Raw genomic sequence first — 24,312 nt, 5'->3', positions numbered from 1 at the left:
GACAGTACTGCGAATGAATAAGATGAAATACGAAAAATTTGTTTTAAGCACATCCGTTGCTCCAATGTTAGAGTTTTATGTTTCTTTACTGAAAACAAGGAAATAAATTAACGTCATTGCAGTTAAAGAGAGTGAGAACATTTACTTCGTCTTCTTCTTCTTCTGACTTTCTTCCTTGTTATTTTAATTTATGAGCATTAAAGCTACTCACATTTGTCGATGTTGATAAATTGTTATAATTTTTATTCTTTTTTCTTCATTCCCAATTGGTGTCGTTTATTTTTTTTAATGCTGGAAGTTATGTAATTGAAAAAATTGGGCGTTTTAGTTCCACTTTATAATTTATTGATCAATATTGAATCGAGAAATTGACAAATTTAATGTAATTAAAGTGTGTCAACTGTTAAGGCGTTTCCTGGATGATTTTATAACAATATTGTCCAAAGTGTATGCCGTGGCATACTAAAGTGTCACCGAAAACTCCTGGAAATACCATGAACTATATGCCGTATGAAGTTTTGGTTATGAATTTCCACTAAGGTGTGCTATTGCACTAAACATTTTGGACTAGACTGTTTTATATCGTTATGATTTACAAAGTGCTTTCTATCCCTAACAGGCAAATATCATGCTTTCATGTTACAGAAATGCCACTACGATACCTAAAAAGAGTACCTTTGTCTGTTAATGTATTTTAAAAATTTGAGTAGATCTTAATCTCAGATTTAGATATTTGTGGACTGTGGCATGTTGTCTAGACGCAATTGTGTCTATGAAATGTGCATAGCTTGCAAATTTTTCTAATTCTATTATGAGCTGTGTCTCACAAGAGTACGGTAAAATACCCTAATAGCACAATTTAATTAATGAATCTAAAATTTGTCACCAGACCAGTGTGACTCTGACTTTATGTCGGAATTAATTCAAATTCGATGAAACTGATTAAAATCTGAGCACCAAGTCAGAGCCACGAAAACCAAAAATGTGATTTGTGTTTTTTGGTATAGATTCTATCTCTACGCGCACAATGCGACCAATCACATTTTTACTGTATGAATGGATCGAATGGGTTCAGTCATGGTGCTATTTAGACATCAAGTTGCAACCGTTAATAAAGCAACGTAGCGCTGCCCTGGTGAACACATTGTGCTGTTCGGATGCATTAAATGAATCACATTGCCTTCAGCTCAAAAGAACAATACCAATCACACATTATCATTATCATTATTAAATCTTTATGTACAATATGACGATTATATCGTTCAAATAGTTATATCAAATTACAGATACATATCAGAATTACCAAGATTGCTGAATTCTTCTATCCAAAACCTTTTTTTTTTCAAACATTTTACAGATTTAACAACTAAAATCACTTCCATAACTGATGCTTATTACAGTACTTCAAAAACTGAAATACTAAAAGTATCTCTGAACTCTAAGCTATATCCACTATCTCAATCGCATTTATTAACCATAACTGTCAAACTTTGTTCATAAAAAACGTTCCGTCTAAAGCTCTGCACAGCTAAATTAATTATTGAACAATTTCCATAAAAACTAACGAGACAATCCTGATTTCTCATTATTGATAAAGGAAAATTAATTAACAATATTTTTTTTTTGTGTCTGCCTTAAAAATTAATTTTCTGCTTGAAATATTCAGATTGAATTTTAAAGTTCCGCATTTTATTTTCAATCAATCTAAATTGAATTTCTCCTGCCATGCTTCTTTTTTCTATGTACGTAAATTAATTTAAAATATTCATTAGTATTCATAACATCCATTCATTTAATTTCAAAAATTGCTTTCATGTCATGAACGAGAGAATGTGAGGACATTGAAACGATAACGATAACGCAGCACAAAAAAATATAAAATAAAATTGGAAGTGAAATGAAAATTTTCGTATAAAACAAATTGATGCATAAGCACACACAATGGATGGTCATAAATTTGTTATATTGATTCTATTGAAAATTCTCATTGTTCAATTTGATTTTTATCTAGTTTGTGCTTAATTCAAGGATGAAGGGGAGGTGCTACTTAATTGGTGTGGATGTGATAAGATGCTGCAGGGATAGGAGATTGATTTGGAAGTTTTTGATAGATTTTCGGAATTCTGTCAGGATTTAAGGAAGTTGATGAATGTCAAATCTATACTTTTCCATTCTGTATATAGACTTTAGCTTCTTTTGATATTGTACTATCTTTCCGAAGCCCTAGTCATCCTCAACTTTCGATCCTATTGAATTTCATGAAGTTTAGCTCTAAGCTGTGTTCAATCCCGAGTAATTAGTTATAGTTAGTTTCTTAAAGTCACTGTTTCGATAAATGTATGTGACAAATACTGAGACCCAGAACTGAGACTACAAGGAAATTATTCGAAGTCTTCGACAAATCTTGGACAAATTTCGAGATCGAGACTAGGAAGTTTTGTTTTGGACTCGAGAATTCTTATTGTTGTTTCCACAAAATACCCACGATGTTACACTGAGAAATACTACTTACTATCCCGATCTTCATTAAATTGGAATTCCTAAGAAAGTATTTATGAGATCCACACCTGGAACCACATTTTCTTTCAAAACCCCTAGTGCTAGTCGTCATTCTTTTAACATCATCAGTGAAGCAAATAGCACTTTTAAGTATCCAAATCCTCAAAAAAAGCATCATTTCCGTTCCAAAATATTCCATTTTAAATCCAATCCCCCTTCAATAAATGCTATATCATTTCAACGATTACACAAAAAGCCCTCAATTGAATGGACAGGCAACAGTATGTATTATTGTATTTCAATGAACAATAGGAGCAGTTTACATCCAATAGCATGATGATGATAAAAGCTTTGTATTATCGTTTATTAATTAAAAATAATAAATTTTGATAAAAGAATGAGCAGATGAAAAGGTTCTCAGTTATCGATCTCGGATATAAAATATGCAACAGGTAATGAACAGTTGTAGTTGTTGGAAGTGTTAGTTCCACCTGAGAAGATTCAATTGTGGACTTATGGGAGAATCTTACTAATTAAATTAATTCCTTACTTTATTTCCATTGTTAATACTTAAATCTATTCAATTTTAGTTCAACACGTATCTATGGCTTATATGTAGCCACACACACACAAAAAAAAAGCAAACTCATTTTCAATGTCCGGAAAATAAGGGGTTGAGGGAGAAATTCAATGAAAAAGAAAATGGCTTTGTGATGAAAGTTAAATTTTGTTTATAGGCTTTATGCTATATAGCCACAGGATATTCCTATTCCTTTGTTGTTGCCTCTTGGAAATATTTTGGGTGAATTTTTTTTCATGCATATTAAGCTAAAGCTTTTAAAGATTCAGTTCAATAAGTTCTCTCGATGTTCAATTTTTATGTGGAAAATGTTTTGCATGAACAAGTTTAGATTCAGATACAGATCATGAGAAATCTGACGAAATCTCTCCTCCGTGCATGCTTGTAGTTTTCCAACTTTTTCTTTTTTGTGCTTACCATAAAAAATGAAAATTTTCCTTTTATTAACCATACCATATATACCTTGCAGTTATATGTGCCGAAAAATAATGTATAAACAGCAAAACAAGCTCAGGATTTTCGTAAAGAAAAAGAAGAAGAGAATTATGGGAACTTTGGGTATAGAAGCAAAAAACGCTAGCTTTTAAGCTAAAAGTTTTCCAGCATAAATCTTCATGAATTTTTATTGATTTTTGGTGAGAGGTGAGAGGACCTTTTTTATGAAGTTGTGGATGGATAAAGGACTATGAAGATATAAAGATTGTGGAACTATATTAATTATTTGTGGAATTGTTGGTCATAGAGTTCGTGCATTATATGTCAGGGATGTATCCAGAGAGGGGTTTTGGGGGTCAACTCCCCTCACATATATGGTCACCCTAGCCCAGTGCTGTCCAAACTGTGTGCATTCACACAATCCTGCAATCCTTGGCGATGTCCCCTGTTATGTGCATTTAGCCACAAAATTTCAAAATTGTCATTTAATCCTCAATCTCATTAAGAACTGAATTGTCATTAAAATCAAGTTTCTCTTTAAAATGTCTTAAAATAGCAAAAGGGATTCAACAATAGCTGTACATCTCTTGTCATATCCATCTTAAGACAAACTTTCCTTTCAACAAATAAAAATCGAAAAGTGTAAAACTTTGTGATTAAGGTGAAGCGCATCTCAAATGGCTTTACAACAAAGTTTTAAATTAGTTTCGTGTTAAAACTTCTTCCTGTAGCTTAGATGACGATAAAGTGTTGGCGATGTCGAATTATAGGAAATTTTCAACCAGTCATTGGGATGATTAAAGGATATGCACATCCTGATAACAACATGCTAAGAAACCTAAAGGAAGAACCGGGCTGGATCAACCAACGACGACCAAGGCTAAACGACAACGGACTAATGATTTAAAACTTAACAGCTGGAACGTGAGAACACTCTCAGGACCGGGAGCGTTATCAGCTTTAGTTCTTGAATTGCGACATTACAAGTGCAATATAACAGCCATACAAGAGACCAAATGGGTCGGCCAACAAGTTTTCGAGTGCCAACGATTCACAATTTTCTCTAGTGGAGGAACGAAAAGCAGCTTTGGTACTGGCTTCATTGTGGACACCAAATGGGCCAGACAAGTTTTGGACTGGAAGGCTGTCAATGAGAGAATATGCATACTTAGAGTCAGGGGCAAGTTCTTCAACTACAGCATCATAAATGTGCACGCACCACACAATGAAAGGCCTGATGAGGAGAAGGACGCATTCTATCGTCAATTGTACAAAGCATATGACAGCTGTCCGCGAAATGACATCAAAATCGTCATCGGCGACTTAAATGCACAGATTGGAAAGGAGAAAATCTTCAATCCAACGATTGGAGGCTTTAGTCTACACAATGAGTCGAACGAGAATGGAGTGAGGCTAATAAACTTTGCAGCATCGTTAAACATGGTTGTGAGCTCGACATTTTTTGAGCACAAGACCATTCACAAAGCGACGTGGCTGTCTCCAGGAGGCAAAAGTAGCTCGCAGATTGACCACCTATTAGTTGATCATCGGATGTAATGGACGTACGCAGCTATAGGTGCCTGGAATCAGACATCGATCATCATTTCTCGGACCACCTATTGCTTGGAGCTAGAATTAGAGCTCGCATCAGTAACATCTGTAAGGAAAGAGGCGTAAGATGTAAGCGCTTTGATGTTGCAAAGCTCAGCAATAAGGATTGCAAGGTGGCGTTCAACAAGATGTTAAAGGAACGATTGACCACGCAAAATCAGGATGTGATCGATTGGGAGCATTGCCGTGAAGCTATTAAATCAAGCGCAGAAAATTGCCTTGGTATACAGCAAATCAAGAGGAACACCTGGTTTGACGATGAATGTGAGCAAGCTGTTCAGCGAGTCATCGATGCCAGAAAAGGGAGAGTGACGAGAGCCAAGTCAGAAGAAATAAGGAAACTTCAAAAAGAGAAGAAAAGGCTGCTTCAAAGGAAGAAAAGAGCATATGACTTAAAAATCATAAGCGATGTACAAGAAGCGCACAGCTCAAATGAGTCCAGAAAATTCTATAAAGCCATAAACGAAGCGAAAAAGTCATTCCATCCAAGAGTTTCGGTATGTAGAAGAAAGGATGGCAGTTTAGTGTGCGACAAGGATGGAGTCCTGGAACGATGGAAGGAGCATTTCAATGAGCTTCTCAATGATGGAGTGGAGGACACTGCTGTACTGTCAAGACACCCGTATGATATTGAGGATGGGAAGGAGTTCGAGCCTCCATCACTGGATGAGGTAGCAGCGGCAATCAGTGGCCTCAAAAATAATAAGGCACCTGGTATTGACAACCTGCCAGCAGAGCTGTTCAAGACCGGATGTGATGAGCTTATTGATACCCTTCATCACCTGATTGTAAAAGTCTGGACAGAGGAGAAGTTGCCGGACGAATGGATGACCGGTGTGATATTCCCGATACATAAGAAGGGATGTAAGATGACGTGTTCCAACTACAGAGGGATTTGCCTCCTGCCTTCAGCGTACAAAGTGCTCTCGAAAGTGCTAGCGATGCGACTTGAGCCTCTTGTGGAAGAGTTCTTAAGTGAATATCAGGCTGGCTTTCGACGACAGCGATCGACCTCGGACCAACTATTTGGCATCAGACAAATTGTCCAGAAGAGCTACGAGATGAAGGTTGAAACGCATCATCTCTTCATTGATTTCCGAGCGGCATACGATTCAATTGACCGAGAGGGACTATGGCACATCATGGCAGAGTTCAACTTTCCGCATAAGTTGATAAGGTTGCTTAGAGCGACTCTTGCAAGAGTATCGTGTGGCGTGAAGGTCCAAGGCTCAATTTCAAGTTTGTTTGAGTGTAAGACCGGACTGAGACAAGGTGATGAGTTGTCCACTAAACTGTTTAATATCGCCCTGGAAGGTGTCTTTCGAAGAGCTGGCCTGGAACTAAAGGGAACGATCTTTACTAAGTCAACGCAGCTACTTGGGTTTGCGGACGATGTGGACATTGTTGGAAGGAATATCAGGTCTGTAACCGACGCCTTTTCCAAAATGGAAAAAGAAGCCAACAAAATCGGCCTCCACGTTAACGTCGATAAGACAAAGTTCTTGATGGTGTCTGCTTCGGAAAGAACAAGGAAGCTAGTCGGCTCACATCTTGTCATTGGTGATAAGAGTTTCGAGGTAGTCAACGAGTTTGTATACCTGGGAGCTATTATCAGCAACAACTTCGACACGACAATGGAAATTAAGCGAAGGATTTTGGCAGCCCAGCGTGCTTTTTTCACAGTCAGACATCTACTAACGTCCAAGAGAATCTCGAGACTCGCCAAGGTGACCATGTACAAGACGTTAATACGCCCAATTGCTCTGTATGGCTCGGAATCATGGAACATGACTGCTGCGGATGAAAATGCTGTGGGTGTCTTCGAGAGAAAAATTCTTAGAACCATCTTTGGCCCTAAGAAAGAAGGTGACCTGTTCAGGTGCAGGAGTAATGCAGAAATTTATCAGCTCTTTAGGGATGCTGATATTGTAAAGCGAATAAAAGTGAACAGGTTGCGATGGGCTGGGCATGTTATTAGGCGACCTGAGGAAAGCCCATTAATTAAGGTCTTCAAAGCTGACTTTCTGGACGGTAAAAGAGCCCGTGGACGCCCAAAGAACTCTTGGAAGGAAGCTGTCGATAGAGATAGCAATGCACTTGGTATCAGGAATTGGCAAGTGGTCGCCAGCGATAGAGCCAGCTTCAGGCGACTCCTGTGGGAGGTCATGGATCACAACTGATCTGTACGACCAGCGAAGTAAGTAAGTAAGTAAAGGATATGCTGCTGTATATCGATGAAATTCGATAAGTGATGGGACTTTATCTTTACTTTTGTGATATTTAAGACCAAAGTTTGTTGAGGAAGAGGAACTAAGTTTAAAGGATAATTTTATATAAATTGTAGGTCGACTGGTTGAGTTCTGCTTCAAGGCGGGCTTCAAGCTATTCACTCGATTGATAAATTATTCAATAAGTCTAAGGGTATACTCATTGAAAGGCAAGTGTGGTTCTTAACTACTACCCAAACCCAAAAATACACTTTACAGTACCAAGTGCCTTCCACTGTCCACATCTCCCTCATCATATCCAAATCACTAAAATATTCCATTTTGAATAAAACGAAACTTTATTAATTTATTAATTCTTAATGGAATAACGCCCTAATTATATTTAAGGTTATTCTCTAGTCATCAAATTCGATATTAAATGCTTGATCCTTCATTCGATTCTATTAACTTTCCATTTATGAAAGGTCTATTTTACTGTTTATTGCTTCCGATATTTTCCATTTTCTCTCCTTTCATCTTGCTTCATAAAAGAAAAAGAAAATAATAGAAAAAAAAAAAGATTTTTACCTTCAAAGATGCCTTAAAATAATAAATTAAAGATCCTTAACCCGAGCAGTACAATGTAATTGTTAGGGTGCCGCTACGTCACCGTATTGATAGCAAGACATAAAGGTGGCTGGACGACAATTTGACGTCTGTTTCTGATCCATTTTTACATTGAATGATGAATTCGGTGTAAGGTTGTTTGGATTTACAAGCAGCATATAGCGGCTTACCACATGTTATGCTATAAAATTAATCCATATCAGCCATCATCAAACGATATCCAGCGATAGAACAAAGGTTTTAGGCGACATCTAAGGGAGGTCATGGAACACAAGTGATCTGTACGGCCAGCGAAGCAAGTAAGTAAGTATCAGCCTTCATGGTGTCGTCAGGGCAACTTCATGTCTTACCAGTAATACGGCGACACAGCAATTCCCTAGCCAACAGATCGTGCTGTTCGGGACTTAGGGCAGAAACTTAGTAAAAAGCAGAAGATTCTCAATTCATTTTTTTTTGTCTATGCTACATGCTGAAACCTCTTAAGGATCGTCCCATTCGGACGGTAATTATAATGAAACCTAAACTTTTTTCATATCCACCAAATCTCATTCATTTTGCTAAAAAAAAAGGGTCAATAATTTTTTGTTTTGTAAACTATATTCGACATTCGACTTAGAGGAGGAAAAAAGTTATAATGATACTTAAGCTGCTTATTTTTACCTTTTTTGACATTATATTGATAAAGAGTTATGGTTGAACCTTAATGATAAAGATGGCATATGAGAAAAAGGACATAATAATGGAAATAATTTGGTATAAAAGACGCATAGATATGATGCTATTTTGAAATGGGTACGGAGAGGATAAACACCAATTTGTGCAATTTACTTCTATGTACATCGATTGAAGTCAGTTCCATCGTTAATGCTTTAAATTAATACATGTTCTTTTTTTATATAAAGTGTCATATCCATTGCAGACATTTATAATTCTGATGACCATTGTATTATGTCTTTTGTGCAAGATTACATGCTACCCACAAGTTGCCGTTAAACATCTATCATGTCCTCTTATAAGTTCATCAAACTCATAAATCAATTCCACTTAACAATACGTTGTATTGTATATGATAGCCTTTCAGATTAAATTACATGCTATAAACTAATCATAATTATCAGATCACTAATGTATGTCCTTTAATTACTGAAAGCTATAATCAATATACATACAAAGAAGACAGAACAAGCGTAGCATTGTCTCCAGGTTGCGTGTTTTGACATGATGAAGATTTGATTATGGGAAGCAATGTGTGGACACTTTTTGGAGTGTGGTTTTAAAGGTTGTTGACTCAAAGCTCTGTGCAGGGACATGGTCAGGAGGGTGACGGTATTCCCTAACAAACAAACAGCATGGTCTCAAGAGCGAAGTAATCTGAGAGCAGCAAGCAATTATTAATGCGAGCAAGCTCTTGAAAACATGCTCCATGAAAGTGTGAGTGGAATTTCGCACCCTAAATACGTCCCTGCATTAGCTGTTAGGTATTTTGGATATAATCACCTGTTTCACGAACCAAAACAGCTCTAGCAACCACACCTTGTTTTCTCCTGCAACAATTTGTGCTAACATTTAATTAAAGAAAATTCCGATTAATTCAGTCTCATTTTTTTTGTGTGTGTGTGTGTGTCGAACATGCAGCTTGAAGACATGAGATGAAAATTTCTGTATGATTAGCATATTTACCCTTGACACGTGTTGTCGTCGCTTTCATTCTTCTCGTTTTGTTGTCATTACATTCATTTGAAATTGTAATTTTCAAGAAAAATAATTTGATGAGACGAGAAAAATTCATTGCTTAAACTTTTCATTTGGTAAAATTTTCTACAATTATTGTCGATGAAAGTAAAGGAAAGAGTTAGAAAAGGATTAGAGTTGATGAAGTTTGGAAGCATTTTTGTTTGTCTGCTGATTGAAATTATGATAGTCAAAAATTGAGAATAGAGCAGTGACAAGGGTCGAAGTCAGGGGACAGGAGTCAGAAAGCATTTTAACTTGCTCCTTCCATCTTCTTTGCACATGAGCATGGTCCTTTGTCTGTTCAGATACCTAAATTGATGCGACCTGGAATCGAACCCAAGACCGTTGGCTAGTAAGACCAATGCTTTACCATTTAGGCCACTGATACCATTTCGTCGCTCTATTATTTTTAAAAATTATTCCTCTTTAATCATCATTATCAGCTACCAATCTGCAATTCCAACTCTTATAATTAACACGAACCCCAGAATATTTCCAAAACCCATCCACCAAATGAAAGGCAAAACTTTTTGACGCAATTAAAATCGTATTTAAGCAAAACTTTACTAAATTCTCCTTTGGTACTTCTACATCTGTACTAATTTAATTTGATGTCTGTTCTTTCCATGACTAGAATTACAAAAAAAATTTAAAGCTACACTTTTAAAAAAGAGCAGCAGTAACAGCGAAAAGCAAGTTTAAAGTTATCATTAAAAATTTACATTAAAATGAACTTCGCTTTTTGGCATCATATTTGTTTTTCGCCGTTTTGCTGTTGCTGTTTCATGCTCGGATGATTTTCATCATACAATGTTGTGAAGGACGAATGAAGAATCAAAAATTATCATAATGGAATATTTTTATGCCATTGTTTTTTAATTTCCTTTTTGAGAAAATAGAAGAATTGAGTTAGCCAATGATGAAAAATGTGCAATGGATGGGGATTGATCGGTGGTTTTTGGATGGTGCTCTGAATCAGTTGAGATGTGAGTGTAGGCCAATGGCTGGGATCCAATTTAACTGTAGGTTTAAAGGATGTGGTACAATGTTAATCGCAGTACCTTCAGCTCATAAGGCTAGGGCCAAGCTGGGACCTTCAAGCATTATATACAGACCAGTGGTGAACAACCTTTTAAATTTCGCGACACATTTTGGTGGTAAGCCTCGACCGAAGCATATGGTTCATGGCAATTCCAAAAATTTTGGATGGCTTAGTGATGCGCCACGGAACAAAGGTTGCTCACCACTGCTATAAGCTGAACTTTCAGCATTTCAATCAGCTAATTCAATACCAATCTAAACTTACCGTTCAATTTTAGATCCTTTTGCAAGCTTTCTCTAAAATAAATCCTCAAAATAAATTTCACTTCCTTCAAAGCCTTCACAGATTAACCCCGCTTGTGTTCATAAACCTCATCTACAAGACCGATGAAATCTTCACAGTAGAATGAAGACATAACAGCAACAACAACAAAAAAAAGTTCATTTAATTTGCTTTTCTATTTGACTGCTTTCGTCCTCTCTGTGCTCGCTTTCATGTACTTTTTTTTAAGCATCGTAATTTATCAGCACCGTCTTATATTCCTCCTTCATTAAGAAAAAACTTTTGTTCCTTCTCGGAAGATGAAAAAATTAATTTTTCGACGTCGACAAAAATTAAAATGGAATTTTAAGAGACAAAATTGAAATTTCTTTCTTAATTTATATCATTATGTAAGTGTGAATGTATCTTTTATGGTCATTAATTTTGAATCTTTACTTGAAGTTTTTCTTACTGCTGCACTGGTAATTATTTATATGAGTGTGCAGGTAATATGCTTTATTAAAAAGAATTTTGTTGTGCTGAATAAATGATGATGTTGATGATGATGATTATTGACGTTGTTTAATAGATTATTCATGGCATGATGTAAATATTTTGTCAGGTTCTGTGAATTTTGATTTTGTAAATGTCAAGAGATTGTATAGACAGTCAATAGAAGTCACAAAATGGAAATGCTAAAGGAAATAAAATTGAATTAGAAATGGACAATTTGCAAACATAATCCAGCGATACATCTAGATTTAAAGATTATCTTGAGGAAGTCGTGTATTGCAATTAATCTGCGTCTTAAAATGAATCAATGAATTCTTGCTAGTTGAATGACATTGACAAATATTCAAGGTTAAGATCAAGATAACTAAGAAAATTACAGAATTGGTACTAAAATCGTAAATCTATATAAGATTCCACAGCATATTCGAGCCCGAGTAACACAATGCATTAAATCGCGTTTTATGCAAATAAGCCGTCACGTGTGTGAGACAGAATTGGCATGCAAGTAGAAATAATTAGCGAAAGCTCGTCAATGACATCTTCCACTTGTTCCGCAGGTTACAGTCTTCCGCTAATGGCTCCTTTCGTTGCCTCATTGTAAAGATTGACTGCTGTCCGGTTTAAAATCAAAAGTCACCGAATAGCACAACGTGTTTGGGATAGCATCGTTACAATGTCATATTAACTGGAAGTTTGATAAAAAGGCTCCGTGATGATTCGGGATCCACAACTTCCAAATCTATCAAACTAATCAAAACGTTCCAAATTTTACAAATATGCCCAAAAAAGTCATCAAAATTTTACAATCTCATATCCTAACAATTCCCTAAAATCTCTCCAATGGACAGATAACCTTCTTTTTCCTCATATCCATAGTTAGCACATCAACGTCCATAACCAAATAGCGTACACCATCTAGATAAATGAATAAATCGAGATAAACAAAGCTCATAAGCATTACATTAACAAATTTATTCTCATTTGTTCGTTGTTCCTACACAATTATCTATTGTTGAAGACAAGAACCTTTAAAGTCAGTCAGTCACACAAACCAAAAAGTTAAGATAACAAGCTATAGAAATGTTGAAAAGCGAGCGTCATTTAAATTAAAAATCATAAAAACTTTCTTATTTTTTTCATAATTTTAATTTCCATTCCTTAATGTAAACGAGCGATTGTCATAAAATACAGAACAGCAAAATTTCTTCGTTCCTTAATGGATGAAAGAAGAGTAAAGTCTCAAAAAAGCATAACATTTTATTTCATTTTCATAGAATGTCGAAATCCTTACTAAAGATGAAATGTATAATGTCGATGAAAATGCGAAAATAAACGAGAAGGAAATTGTGTTTTGTATGACGATGAATCCCATAGGCATAATTCCACTTATTTCGTACTTCGTTAACTTTGAGAAAAAGCAAAAAAACAAAAAGATTTTCTTGTTTCTTTTCATCTGTCTAAGAGGATTCTCGATATTTTGTTAATTAAAGGAAATCTTCAACCTTTGTTTCGAGGGTATTTTGATGTTTTTTGGATATTCCTTTATATTGCTGGTTTCTTTGTTCTGTTAGCACTTTTGTGTGGATTTATTTGGTACAAAAGTCAGCTAATTTCGATATTTATTTGCTTTGATATTCAAATTCATGTACATTTGGTGATTTTGAGTTATAATCTTACTTGAACAGAACAACGTGGTCGTTGGGGCACCACGAGGCGGCACAAAGCATTCTTGGATGGTGGCTGCTGATAGAAACAGTGTAGCATTTAGTATTTACAATTGACAAAGGGCAGCCAACGATAGTGCCAGTTTAAGACACCAATTAAAAGGTGCCATGGATCACAGCTGATCTGTATGACCAGCAAAGTATGTGAGCAAGTAGGACACCGGCTTTGTAGAGCCGTATTAAGGGTCAAACTCGAAGTTGTCCTGTCGGCATCTTGATGGCTGATTTCGATCCATTTTTAAGACATTAAATCCAATTTGCCGCATTATACCGCTCCTTAGTTTAAAGTTTTTTTGCAACAACTCACTGGACGACCGCACATGAATGGCTCATGACATTTTTTATGCGCGATATTTTGACAATACTGCCCTAATAACGAAATTATAGCTATATGCGCCCACATCCATTCAATTCTCTCCTTACTTACAGTATGTTAATTTTATTTCTCAAATTGCTTCTCCAATCTCTTTAATTATCTCATCTTTTTTTTCTCGTTTTTATTTCATATCTACAGAAAGCTGATCTGGCAATTTGCGATTTAACCATCACGTATGAACGAAGAACTGCTGTTGATTTTACAATGCCTTTCATGACGTTGGGTGAGTAGATTCAACTTGGATATTAGATTCAGAAATTGTGATTCTTAATACTGTTATTATGAGAGACATTGTAAAGCACATGAAGGTTACTTGTAAAGACAGAATGAACAGAATGATTGCAAATATGTGATTGAAAAACATGTAAAGGAAGTTTAGAGTGAATTGAACAGATTGTTTAGGATTGAATGAGATGTATATTGAATGAATTTGCTTGAGATTGTATGGGATGTATGGTACATCATGTAATGTCGTTCAAAAGGTAATAAATGGCAGATGAACAATGCAACTGACTTTTGAAGTCATAGAATGAGATAAAGCAGGAACTCTTGTTGACTTATTAGGTAATCCTGTAAGGCAGTGGTGGACAACCTTTAATTTTCATTTTGCATCGCATCGCGGCACATCTTGGTGGTAAGCCTTGAAATAAACAGTATACGGCATACGACTCGGTGTTCCCAACATTTTAGTGTGCCGCGGCTCACAGGTTGCCAAATACTGCTCTTTGCAGGAGGAGGCAACACCCCGAACAATAAAGACTATGTTACTGAGAAGGTAGGGATGAAGTATTTAAAAAGTCTATTTTTTGTGGTGCCTTAAACCAAAGAAGAAGGAGACAACAGTAGATTTCCTCGAATCCATCATATCTGTACCTCCTACTAAATGACAATCTTAATCATAAATTAACTTAATTTCAGTTTAAACGTTAAAAATCTCATTAAAAATTTTATAAAGCTTATTAATTAGTAAGATGAGAGTTTCGCAGAATTTCCTCTCAACATCAGTCACAGAGATAGCATCAGCAACGACACAAAAAATTGTCAAAGAAAATCCAAATTATGTCAAGCGTTAAAACATTCAAAGATTCATGCTAGCCTTGTTTCTTCCCTAATAAAAAATTAGAAATCCTTATAAAGATTACGGCTTGCCGCAGTAAGCATTCTCAAAGGCTTTTTTTAGTACCTTATGATAATGGATAAAAATGGAGGAAGATGAAATGGGATATAAAGTTGGGATTAAAGAAGAATTCCTTATTACCACTGAGCGAAGGCTTCAAATGAAAAATATTAAGTGGTTTATGGCGCTTCCAACAAAATTTATTAAGAAAATCTTCTTGACTTTCTCAACAAATGTTCAGTTTCATTAAAAAAGTTTGAGCGTTTACCACATAAATTTGAAAAATCAAGAAAAGTTTGGGAAAAAATTGAGAAAATTTCAAAGGATTTTTAAATGCATGATTTTTTTTTGAAGCTTGATGCTTGCTGGGTAAACTTTTTAATTTTTGCAAAGCTTTTGAACATTTTTTGCTGAATATTTTGAATTCTATGGGTGTTTAATATTAAGTCTTATCGATGAATACGCTTAGGATTTGGTCAAGGTGTCGATACTGAGCTGTTGGAATCATGTCTATAACTTGTAAAGGCAGGAGCTTGTACGCCACAATAGGAAAATCAGAAGAATATTGTCTGAAAATTGAAAATAAATTGCAACTGTGCTATTAAGGGGGCTAATAGCCATACTTAACTATTTCATTGGTCGTACAGATCAATTGTGAATCATGACTTCCGTTCATGTCGATAGAGATGATAATGTACTTGACATTGGAAATTGACAAGCGATTGCCAGCGATAGAGCAAGCTTCAGACACAAACTAAGGGAGGCCGTGGATCACAATTGATCTGTACGGCCAGCGAAGTAACTGCATGCTTTCTCATGAGCTCTTGGGCCTTCTTCGTAACAACTATAAAAGGGGAAAATCGACTGATTGTAGTTGTGTATACAGTTTGAATATAAAATAGACGCTGACAGGTTTTCAACAATTTCGAAAAAAAGGAACAGACCATGAGAAAAGTGTGAGTTTTAGATCGATAAAGAAGAGTGTCTAGAAGACTCTTTAGCCTCCTTAGAATGCTCAAACATCCTAACTGTATACACTCGACATTTACCAATTCCCCATCCCTTGCAAACTCCACATTCACCTCGTTTATTCACATCCATGAAGCATAAAATTTCCAACAAATACACTTCAAAGCTCAACAATTACTTTCCATAAATTTAAACTCGAAAGAGAAGATTAAAGAAAAGTTTCAGAACAAAAAAAAAAGTGCAAAACTTTATATATATTTTTGTTCTTTTGCTTCACGCTTCTTAATGTTCCATTCACATCTCTCTCGCTCGTGTATAATCATCAGTGCTCATCATGCTCGAAAAGCTTAATAAGAGCTGGTATTTAAGCGCATTCCACGACGAAACAGTCGAGTATAATTTGTCTAAAAATGTGAAAATAATGAGAGCGAAAATTACGGTTGTCGACTTTTGAAGAGATGCTGTCTTCTTTACTACCTCTATTAATTTTTTTGGGGATCTTGAAGAAGAAGACGATAGTTTATAGTTTGGTATGATTGAAAGGGTGTCTTTTGAATTTTCTTTTTATTTTTTGATTTTTGCTCATAAGCAGCAACTAGCAGGGGTGTATTGAGGGGGAAACCATCTCTTGCTTAGCCTTCATCCCAGACAACTAGCATCAACCTTTTGAAATCCGAACTAAGCTCTTCCATTAATCAAACACACCCTCATACTGTGATCACTTCCTACTTTATTGTTCCTCAATATTTCACAACAAAATGCCATATATCCACTCACTAAACATACACTAACATGTCAGAATGACTTTTATCTATCTCATAGCTTATTTTTACTACAGAATTCAATTTATACATCAGTGCACTTAGTTCATCTCACACTACAATCATTATCATCATCATCAGTATTAAATTCAATGTGAATCTAGTCTATCTTTCTTTTTTGTGTTAAAGAATTAAAGTCTGACTTTTTGTAAACGATGCTTTTTATTTAGTTTTGAGATTGATATAAGAGATGCAATAGATGTCGGAGATAGGAAAATTGTAGCTGGGAATTTCTAAAGCTGCAAATTTATTTTGAAGTTTTAACGAAATTTATATGTTCATTGTGTTGGAAATGTATAAGGGAAGAGGGATGGATGAGATAATGAGAAATCGGATGTTTTTAATTACAGAATGAGCAGAAACTTCTATAAGATTCAAGATTAGGGGTTCTATGCAGGGATTGTGTCAGAGGTTGTAGGGATATAAATAAAGGAACAAAGGGTGGCAACTTGTGAAGATTAGCTGGGGTCGATTCTCATACTATGGCATGGTACACTAAGGTTCTACCACCAAGGGTTGTTTCCAAAACGAGGGTCTATAGTGGGAGGAGGTCTGCTGATTTAGGGGGTCTGCTGAGCGAGGGGAGTCTGCTGAGCGAGGTGGGTCTGCTGAGCGAGGTGGGTCTGCTGAGCGAGGTGGGTCTGCTGAGCGAGGTGGGTCTGCTGAGCGAGGTGGGTCTGCTGAGCGAGGTGGGTCTGCTGAGCGAGGTGGGTCTGCTGAGCGAGGTGGGTCTGCTGAGCGAGGTGGGTCTGCTGAGCGAGGTGGGTCTGCTGAGCGAGGTGGATCTGCTGAGCGAGGTGGGTCTGCTGAGCGAGGTGGGTCTGCTGAGCGAGGGGAGTCTGCTGAGCGAGGTGGGTCTGCTGAGCGAGGTGGGTCTGCTGAGCGAGGTGGGTCTGCTGAGCGAGGTGGGTCTGCTGAGCGAGGTGGGTCTGCTGAGCGAGGTGGGTCTGCTGAGGGAGAAAGAAACTTTTGAGCCTGGTTTCTTGGTATATTCAAGGAGTTATTATAAAGTATACCGAGCAGATGGCTCTTCTGATAATTTATCAGTTTTTGGAGTTCATGCCAATGCATTTCTACTCTATAGCCCCTAAACATATCCTAATTTCTATGCTAAACATAAAATTGACTTTACAATGCTTCATTAAATAATCTTAGCTCTTAACTTTTTCATAAAATCCACTTCACATCCATATACACATTTTACAAATGTCTTAATTCCACTTAAGCTATATTGTGCACTGAAATAATTGATGATGAGATGTCAAGTGCCATGAGTTGCTCCTTAAATGAGCAGAGGAGAGAATGCATCTGTGCATATGGAGTACTGCTTCCTCAGAAAATAACATGTTAACCACTTAACCCAAAAGCATTTTCTTATGCTATAATATAATTTTTATTCACCGAAATTTATTTATATATATGCTGAGATATACAAAAAGGCGGGGATGTTAAAGTTTCCTATTCAAGATTTTTAAAATTGTTTTTAAAGTTATTCATTCAAATTATTCAATTCAGCATTAGTGGATGCACACAAAAAATGGAAAAAAGGGTTTGATGTTGTGCAGAGACGTAGTTGAATAAATTTTAAAGTTCGAACGCCTTTTTATTACAATTTGCAGTGATCCCTGAGTGAAAAAATACACGTTCGTAATAGTCATTAACTGGATCATTAACTTGTCTTTAAAAAGTTATAACGTTTTTTTATAGATCTCAAAAGTCCACTTGGAGATCATTTTCAGTTTCATGATCATGAGAACGCTCAAACGATTGAGCATGTTTAAATATATTATTTGAATATACCAGAATATCACAAATTGGCTAGTCGATCGAAAAATCGGTCTCAGGCTGGCATGATTCCAGCTTGTTGTTGGATTTATTTATTTATTTATGCTAATGCCACGCTTGCCTGGTGCCGGATTTCGAATTGATTAACCGATTTGTGCTATTCATGTGTGGTTCATAAGAACGTTCATTTAAATGAGTATGCTGATTGTCTGCTAGTGACCCATTAGAGATATACTAGGTTTTGCTTATGATTTAAATTAAGATACTGAAAAACATTGCATTTCTCCAATTCCTTGTTTTGAAGAAATTTCCAAATCTTAAGAACAAATTATAACTCCGGTCTGAACTTACCCTTAACTACGTCTATGTCATGCTAAATTAAATTATTCCTTCTTAAAAAATTAGCACAAAAAAAGTATTCGAGTGCAACCGAGCGAGAAAATTTTTCATTATATTTTTCAACTCATAAAAGAAAAAAAAGAAAGTTCAGGTTATTCTTTTGGGGGAAAGGAATTAAAATAAAAAAAAAAGTTTTTCATTAGCAAAAACTGAAAATTATCCATTCAAAAAATACTTTTTGTGCTGTTTTCGGTTCCAACACGTGGTTTTTCTTAGTTGAGGTAGATTTTATAGCTCAACGAACATTAAAAATTATTCGAAAAAGTTTATTGTGAAAAATAATAATTTAATTAAACTTATTAAACGACATATGGCAGCACAAGCTGGAGATTATCTGATTTTACACTCATATTCTGCTTTTTTGGCAAAACTACAGATGAACAATTATATGGCACTGCAAATTGTTTCTACTAAATTATTCTTAATGCCTTAAAATTACAGACCCTTTTTCCTTTGATTTCCTTTTTAGGTCACTAAAATAAACAGTCACAAACTGTCTTGAAAATAAACGATAATGAAAAATCAATTTTTTTTTTTGTGATTGAAATAAAGTTGACCGGCACTTTTGTGGCATGTTGCTGTGGATACAAGATAGGACTTGCTCTTTTTTGTGACTGTTTATTTTTATTTTAAAGGAAATTTAGTTTTCTTTATGGAAAAAATGTGTTCATTTTATTGAAAATATAGAGCTTTAGACATTATTGTGCTATCCGATATGATCTTAATGTAGTTTGAGAAAAGTTTGTTTTAGCAATTTTTGGAACTTGATACTGGTTTGTGATGTTGACAGTTTGACTAAAGACACATGTTGCGAGAAGTCGAAATTATCATAATTTAGGTTCCAGTATTTCAAATTTTGGACACCAAGACCGAGACCAAGATTGGGATCCAGACCACAAGGGATTTCCTCGCGACGTCTCGGAAGTCTTGGTCGCAATCTCGAAAACCTTTATTTCTAAGCCCAAATGGATAATTGGTAAATAGTTGATGGCAAGCGAATGTCCAGTTGATATCAAGTTCTAATGTATTTTTGTCCACTTGGGAAGATATTACATGGTTTGGCTGAAGGTAAAGCAGCTAGATAATTGTCATATTTTAGAAAATCTATACATTTTTTATACAAAGAGAGAACTGTAAAATGACCATGTTTTGTCCGAGTTTAGCCTAACCTAGATTTTGTTACATTTGTGCTTTTAAATACCCTGCCTTAGGAGCACTGCATGTTAACTAGGGTGTCATTACGTCATCGTATTAACGGTAAGCTACGATCAGTCATAACGGCTAATTTCGATCAATTTTTAAGACTTAACGTGTGGATAACTGTTTTGTGTCGCTCGGGATGACTAGTATTTTGTCATAATAATGCAACCCAAAGTCCGTAATGAAGTGCAAACCCCAAAAATAAGCTTTTATGCTATAAATAGAACACCCATAAAATACCACAGACCAAAATGTCATTAAAAATTGCATGAAAGAATTCTCAATTCTCGAAAAGAAGAACTGAAGCTTTTATTTTCAATTTTAGATACTTTTTTCCCCCAGAAATAAGCACAAAAAGAGTCATTGAAATCTCAAAAGCAGTAAAAAAGTTTATTGAAATTCAAATAAAAAAAATGTCATAAAAAATTTCAAAAAATGTTTCTTTCAAGTTCCACTAGAGCATGAAATATGTTATTTAATAAACCAGAAAAACTACAAATGTGGAGGAGTATATAAAATCCAGGATGTACATAACCTCATCATATCGCATTATACATATGTACAGTCACAGATAAAGAATGAAAAAAAAGTTTATGTCTTTTGTATGTGGTGTAGAAGTAAATGCAAGCTAACGAAAATTATGAGGGAAGTAGAACTGTTTATGATCTTTTTTTGGCTTTCTGTTTGTAATCTTCCTGTCCCAAACAACACAAATGAATTAGGTTCCGCTGCAATTGCTTAGTCAAAGCTGGTTAGCCAGCGATCAAGATGCTGTCGTTGGTACACAGTAGCATCTAATATAGCTTGTTCTAGACATCTAAAGGAGGTCTCTGGAAGTCAGAGAAGTTAGTAAATAAGTAAATTACAGGCAGCTTTTATATGGATATTAATGAAAGAGCTTTAGCAGAGCTTTGAAAAAGCTCCGTGGCCGAACCATCTTAATTTGTGTTGCTCGGGTTTGGATGGATCTTTCTCTACTTTTGGGCAATGCTAATGAGCAAGATGTGAACATTTTTGAATTATTTTACAAGACTTTTGTAATTTTAATTGACAAACATGATTGAGGTAAATGCAGCTAGTCATTTTAAAGAGTGTCATAGGTGGTAGAGGTTACATCAAAATATTCCTATACAGGCTAAATGTCCTTTGAGAATATTTTAATCGATTTTTGTCTCATTATGGCTCAATACTATCTTAAATTTCCAATTTTTGTAATGGATATTAATACATAATACACAAACTTTTGTTAAATGCTAGATTTTGGGCACATATGCATCTAAACATCCAACCTACATTTCAATCTGCGCGTTCATCTCCTCCCTGATTGCAATTTTTCCAGTTCCATAAGTTTTAATGGATTAAAAAATTTTTTTATCGGATAACTTCTCTTTGAAATTCTTGTCTAAGTTTAAACTTTATGATACAAAGTTTCTATCCTACATATGCTTGCATAGTTTGTCTGTTATTTCTATTTTTAGCATGCAATTTTATCTCAATTGTAGCTTGATGAGATTGTTGTGAGTGAATTCCTTACATTTACAAAGTTTGCATTGTGAATTTTTCTATTTTTATGTAGCATATGTGCTTGTGATTGTATGTTTGATACTAATGCTGTTGTTTTGCAATGGTCAAGGATAATTTTGAGTTATTTGTTATTTTACTGTAGATAATTTTTGAAAAAATATTGTCCGGATGTAAAGGAATTGTGTAACATTTTCATAAAACTGATATTGAAAGGAGTTAAGTTTGTAGATAAAGTAGTGCAATGATCTTTATAATAGAAACTTTAGACAAGCAGAAAAATTAAGCGGCAATGCGTATCATTTGTTCCATACGTCTGTATATTCATTGTGTTGCTTTGTGATGGCCATTGATACCCATAACAGACAAATATACCACTTTTAGGTACCGTGGTGGTATTTCTGTGTCATAAAAGCATGCACTTAGCCTGTTAGGGCATCTCACATCTCTGGACACTAACATGATCCAGGGCATATCAATTCAATGGACCTACCCACAATTTGTGTGTCGAGAATCACACAAATTGAGTAGATGTGTCAAAACTAGCAAAAAAGCACCTAAATTCTACAGGACTTTCCCTGTGATTGAGTCCGAGACCGTAATCACAAAAGTCTCATATTTACTTACTTACTCACTACGCTGGCCGTTTAGATTAAAAGTGATCGATGGTCTCCTTCAGATATCACCTATAACTGATCATTTTGCTGGCTTCCGCTTGCAAATTTCTAATAGTTCAAATCTCATGCTTAGCATTATCCGAGGGTACTTTATATTATAAGTTTTGAACAGAAATTATTGAAATTTGAATTCAAATGTGTAATCTCTATTTGAATTTATGATGAAAGAAGAGCAGAGAAGGGGAGTTTAGGTGGATATACCAACACACATGCTTTCAGTATTCATCCTAAAAAAATAAGTAATAAAATTCCTTGTTCTATTTACAGTGTGTTTTAAGAATGATCAAAATATTCCCATTGAAACTAGTACGATTATCATTCAGTCAGGCATTCAGCCTGATTTAACCCAGTAAAAGAATCATTAAAATTCAAAACATCTCCATGAATTTTCTCTTTCATGTTCATGAACAGTATCTCAAATTCCCTCCAAAAAAGAAATCACAGCGAAAATAATCTCTAATGATATATTCAGCATTAAATAAACGAGAACTGCTCATGCAAGGAAACATAAAACTGCATTCATGAAATCCTTTAAATTTCCTCTTTTTCATTTCATTATAATAAAATCTCAACTAACTTTTTTGGCCATAGCATCTATTTTCGGAAGAGCCATCACAATTTTCACTGCATAAAATCCAGTTCCTATATTAAAGATTCTGCTTGAATATATCAAAAGCGACGAGATGGAATCGAATATGAATCCTCTGTGTATCTATGCTGATACATAAAAGAGACTTTTATAGCCTTTATTTTATACGAGATTGAAATTTTCCGGGGATGTGATTTCATGTCAAGGACTACGCACAACAAAAAGGCAACCAAATGAAAATTTTTGCTTTTGTTTCGTAATGCAATAAAAAGAGCCATTATCAAATAGTTCCCATTTACAGTTATGATCCAAAATGGCTTATTTACCATCTCATGACGGACTGAAATGTTCTATGCTGTTGTAACATAAAAAGATGGCAAAATCAACATCCCAATTTTTTTTTATTTTAATAAATAATCTGATGATGTTGTTATGCTTATAAAATATAATATCCCTTTTTCCTCTTACTTCCCCATTTTCATCCTATATCCACTGTTGCATAATTTTAAAATGAATTTATTTATTTATGTATTTAACTACCATCCACACAGGCACGTTGAATAAATAATCCTATGAGAGAATAGCGAGATCTCTGTGCCATAAATTGGCGGTAAAAAGCTTCTTCCTGCCGATTTATGTACTTTCAGTTCTTTCCAACATATAAAAATGTTGAATAAAGTTTTAGTTGAGTTTTATGGCTCGTGCTTCTGCATTTAAAAAAGACGGAAGAAAGTTTATTGAATGTAAATGTGTGTCAGTGATGAAAACTTATGGTACAGCAGATGAGAAACGAGGAATCTCTGGTGATGGTGCTCATGGATGTGATGTAAAGGGGCAAATTTGATGTCTTTCTTTCTTTGAAGTTTAAGTCAATTATTTTTAAGGATTAATATTCTTTGGAATTATGTGAAATGTAGCTGTGAATCTACAAGTTTGAGATGTTTTTAGGGTAGATCTGGAAGTAGACGATTTCAATGGATATATCTTATAGGATAGGGCAGTGATCGGCAACCTATGTGCCACCAAAAAATGTTGGAAATGCAATGAACCATATGCAGTAAGCGGTTTCGATCAAGGCTAACCATGAAGGTGTGCTGCTAAAAATGAAAGGCTTCCCACCTCTGGTATGGGGCAACTATATGGTATTCAAACACAAGCTTACTGCCTTTAAGGCATTTTTTGAATCTAATGTGAACGTCCAAATCATCTATAATTAGGCAATCCATTGACTAAACTCTTAAATTGACTTCGACCTCTGTTGCAGAGTCATCCATTACTTCAGAAGCTTCTTATACGACCAAATGACATCACCATACCAAAATTTGACTTTACGATGTATTCAAGTCACGAAAACTTCAAGCATCATCTTCTTATTTTAAGCACAAAACTTTATTTTCTTACAATAACAGAACCAAAAGCTCAAAGTGCAATTAAAAGGAAAACAATTTTATGGCACACAAGATAAGAGATAGCGATATGAGCTCCCTTGATGCTGAATATCTAACTTTCTTTATACTACATCAGTGCTCTTAAAACGGAATAAAATAATAATAAATTTTTTTCACATTTTCTTGCTTTCTCTAGCACTGACTGTATACAACTCGTTTCTATTGTTTATTGTTATT

The 24,312-nt window shown here is 35.3% G+C and overlaps 1 protein-coding gene across 1 annotated transcript in view; it reads left to right on the top strand.

The window, feature by feature from the left end:
- Positions 1-24,312, top strand: part of LOC139099692 (glutamate receptor ionotropic, kainate 2-like) — a gene marked incomplete at its 5' end in the record, with an annotated part of 55,625 nt that overhangs the window by 15,684 nt on the left and 15,629 nt on the right. Inside the window, 1 exon segment of the mRNA XM_070652219.1 lies at positions 13,748-13,832. Coding sequence (XP_070508320.1) covers positions 13,748-13,832 — 85 coding nt within the window.

The sequence above is a fragment of the Chironomus tepperi genome, unplaced genomic scaffold (assembly GCF_022539635.2).
Source record: "Chironomus tepperi strain 1889 unplaced genomic scaffold, CSIRO-AGI_Ctep_v1 contig_479, whole genome shotgun sequence".
NCBI classification, from domain to species: domain Eukaryota; kingdom Metazoa; phylum Arthropoda; class Insecta; order Diptera; family Chironomidae; genus Chironomus; species Chironomus tepperi.
This window is presented reverse-complemented; position numbering and strand designations above follow the sequence as displayed.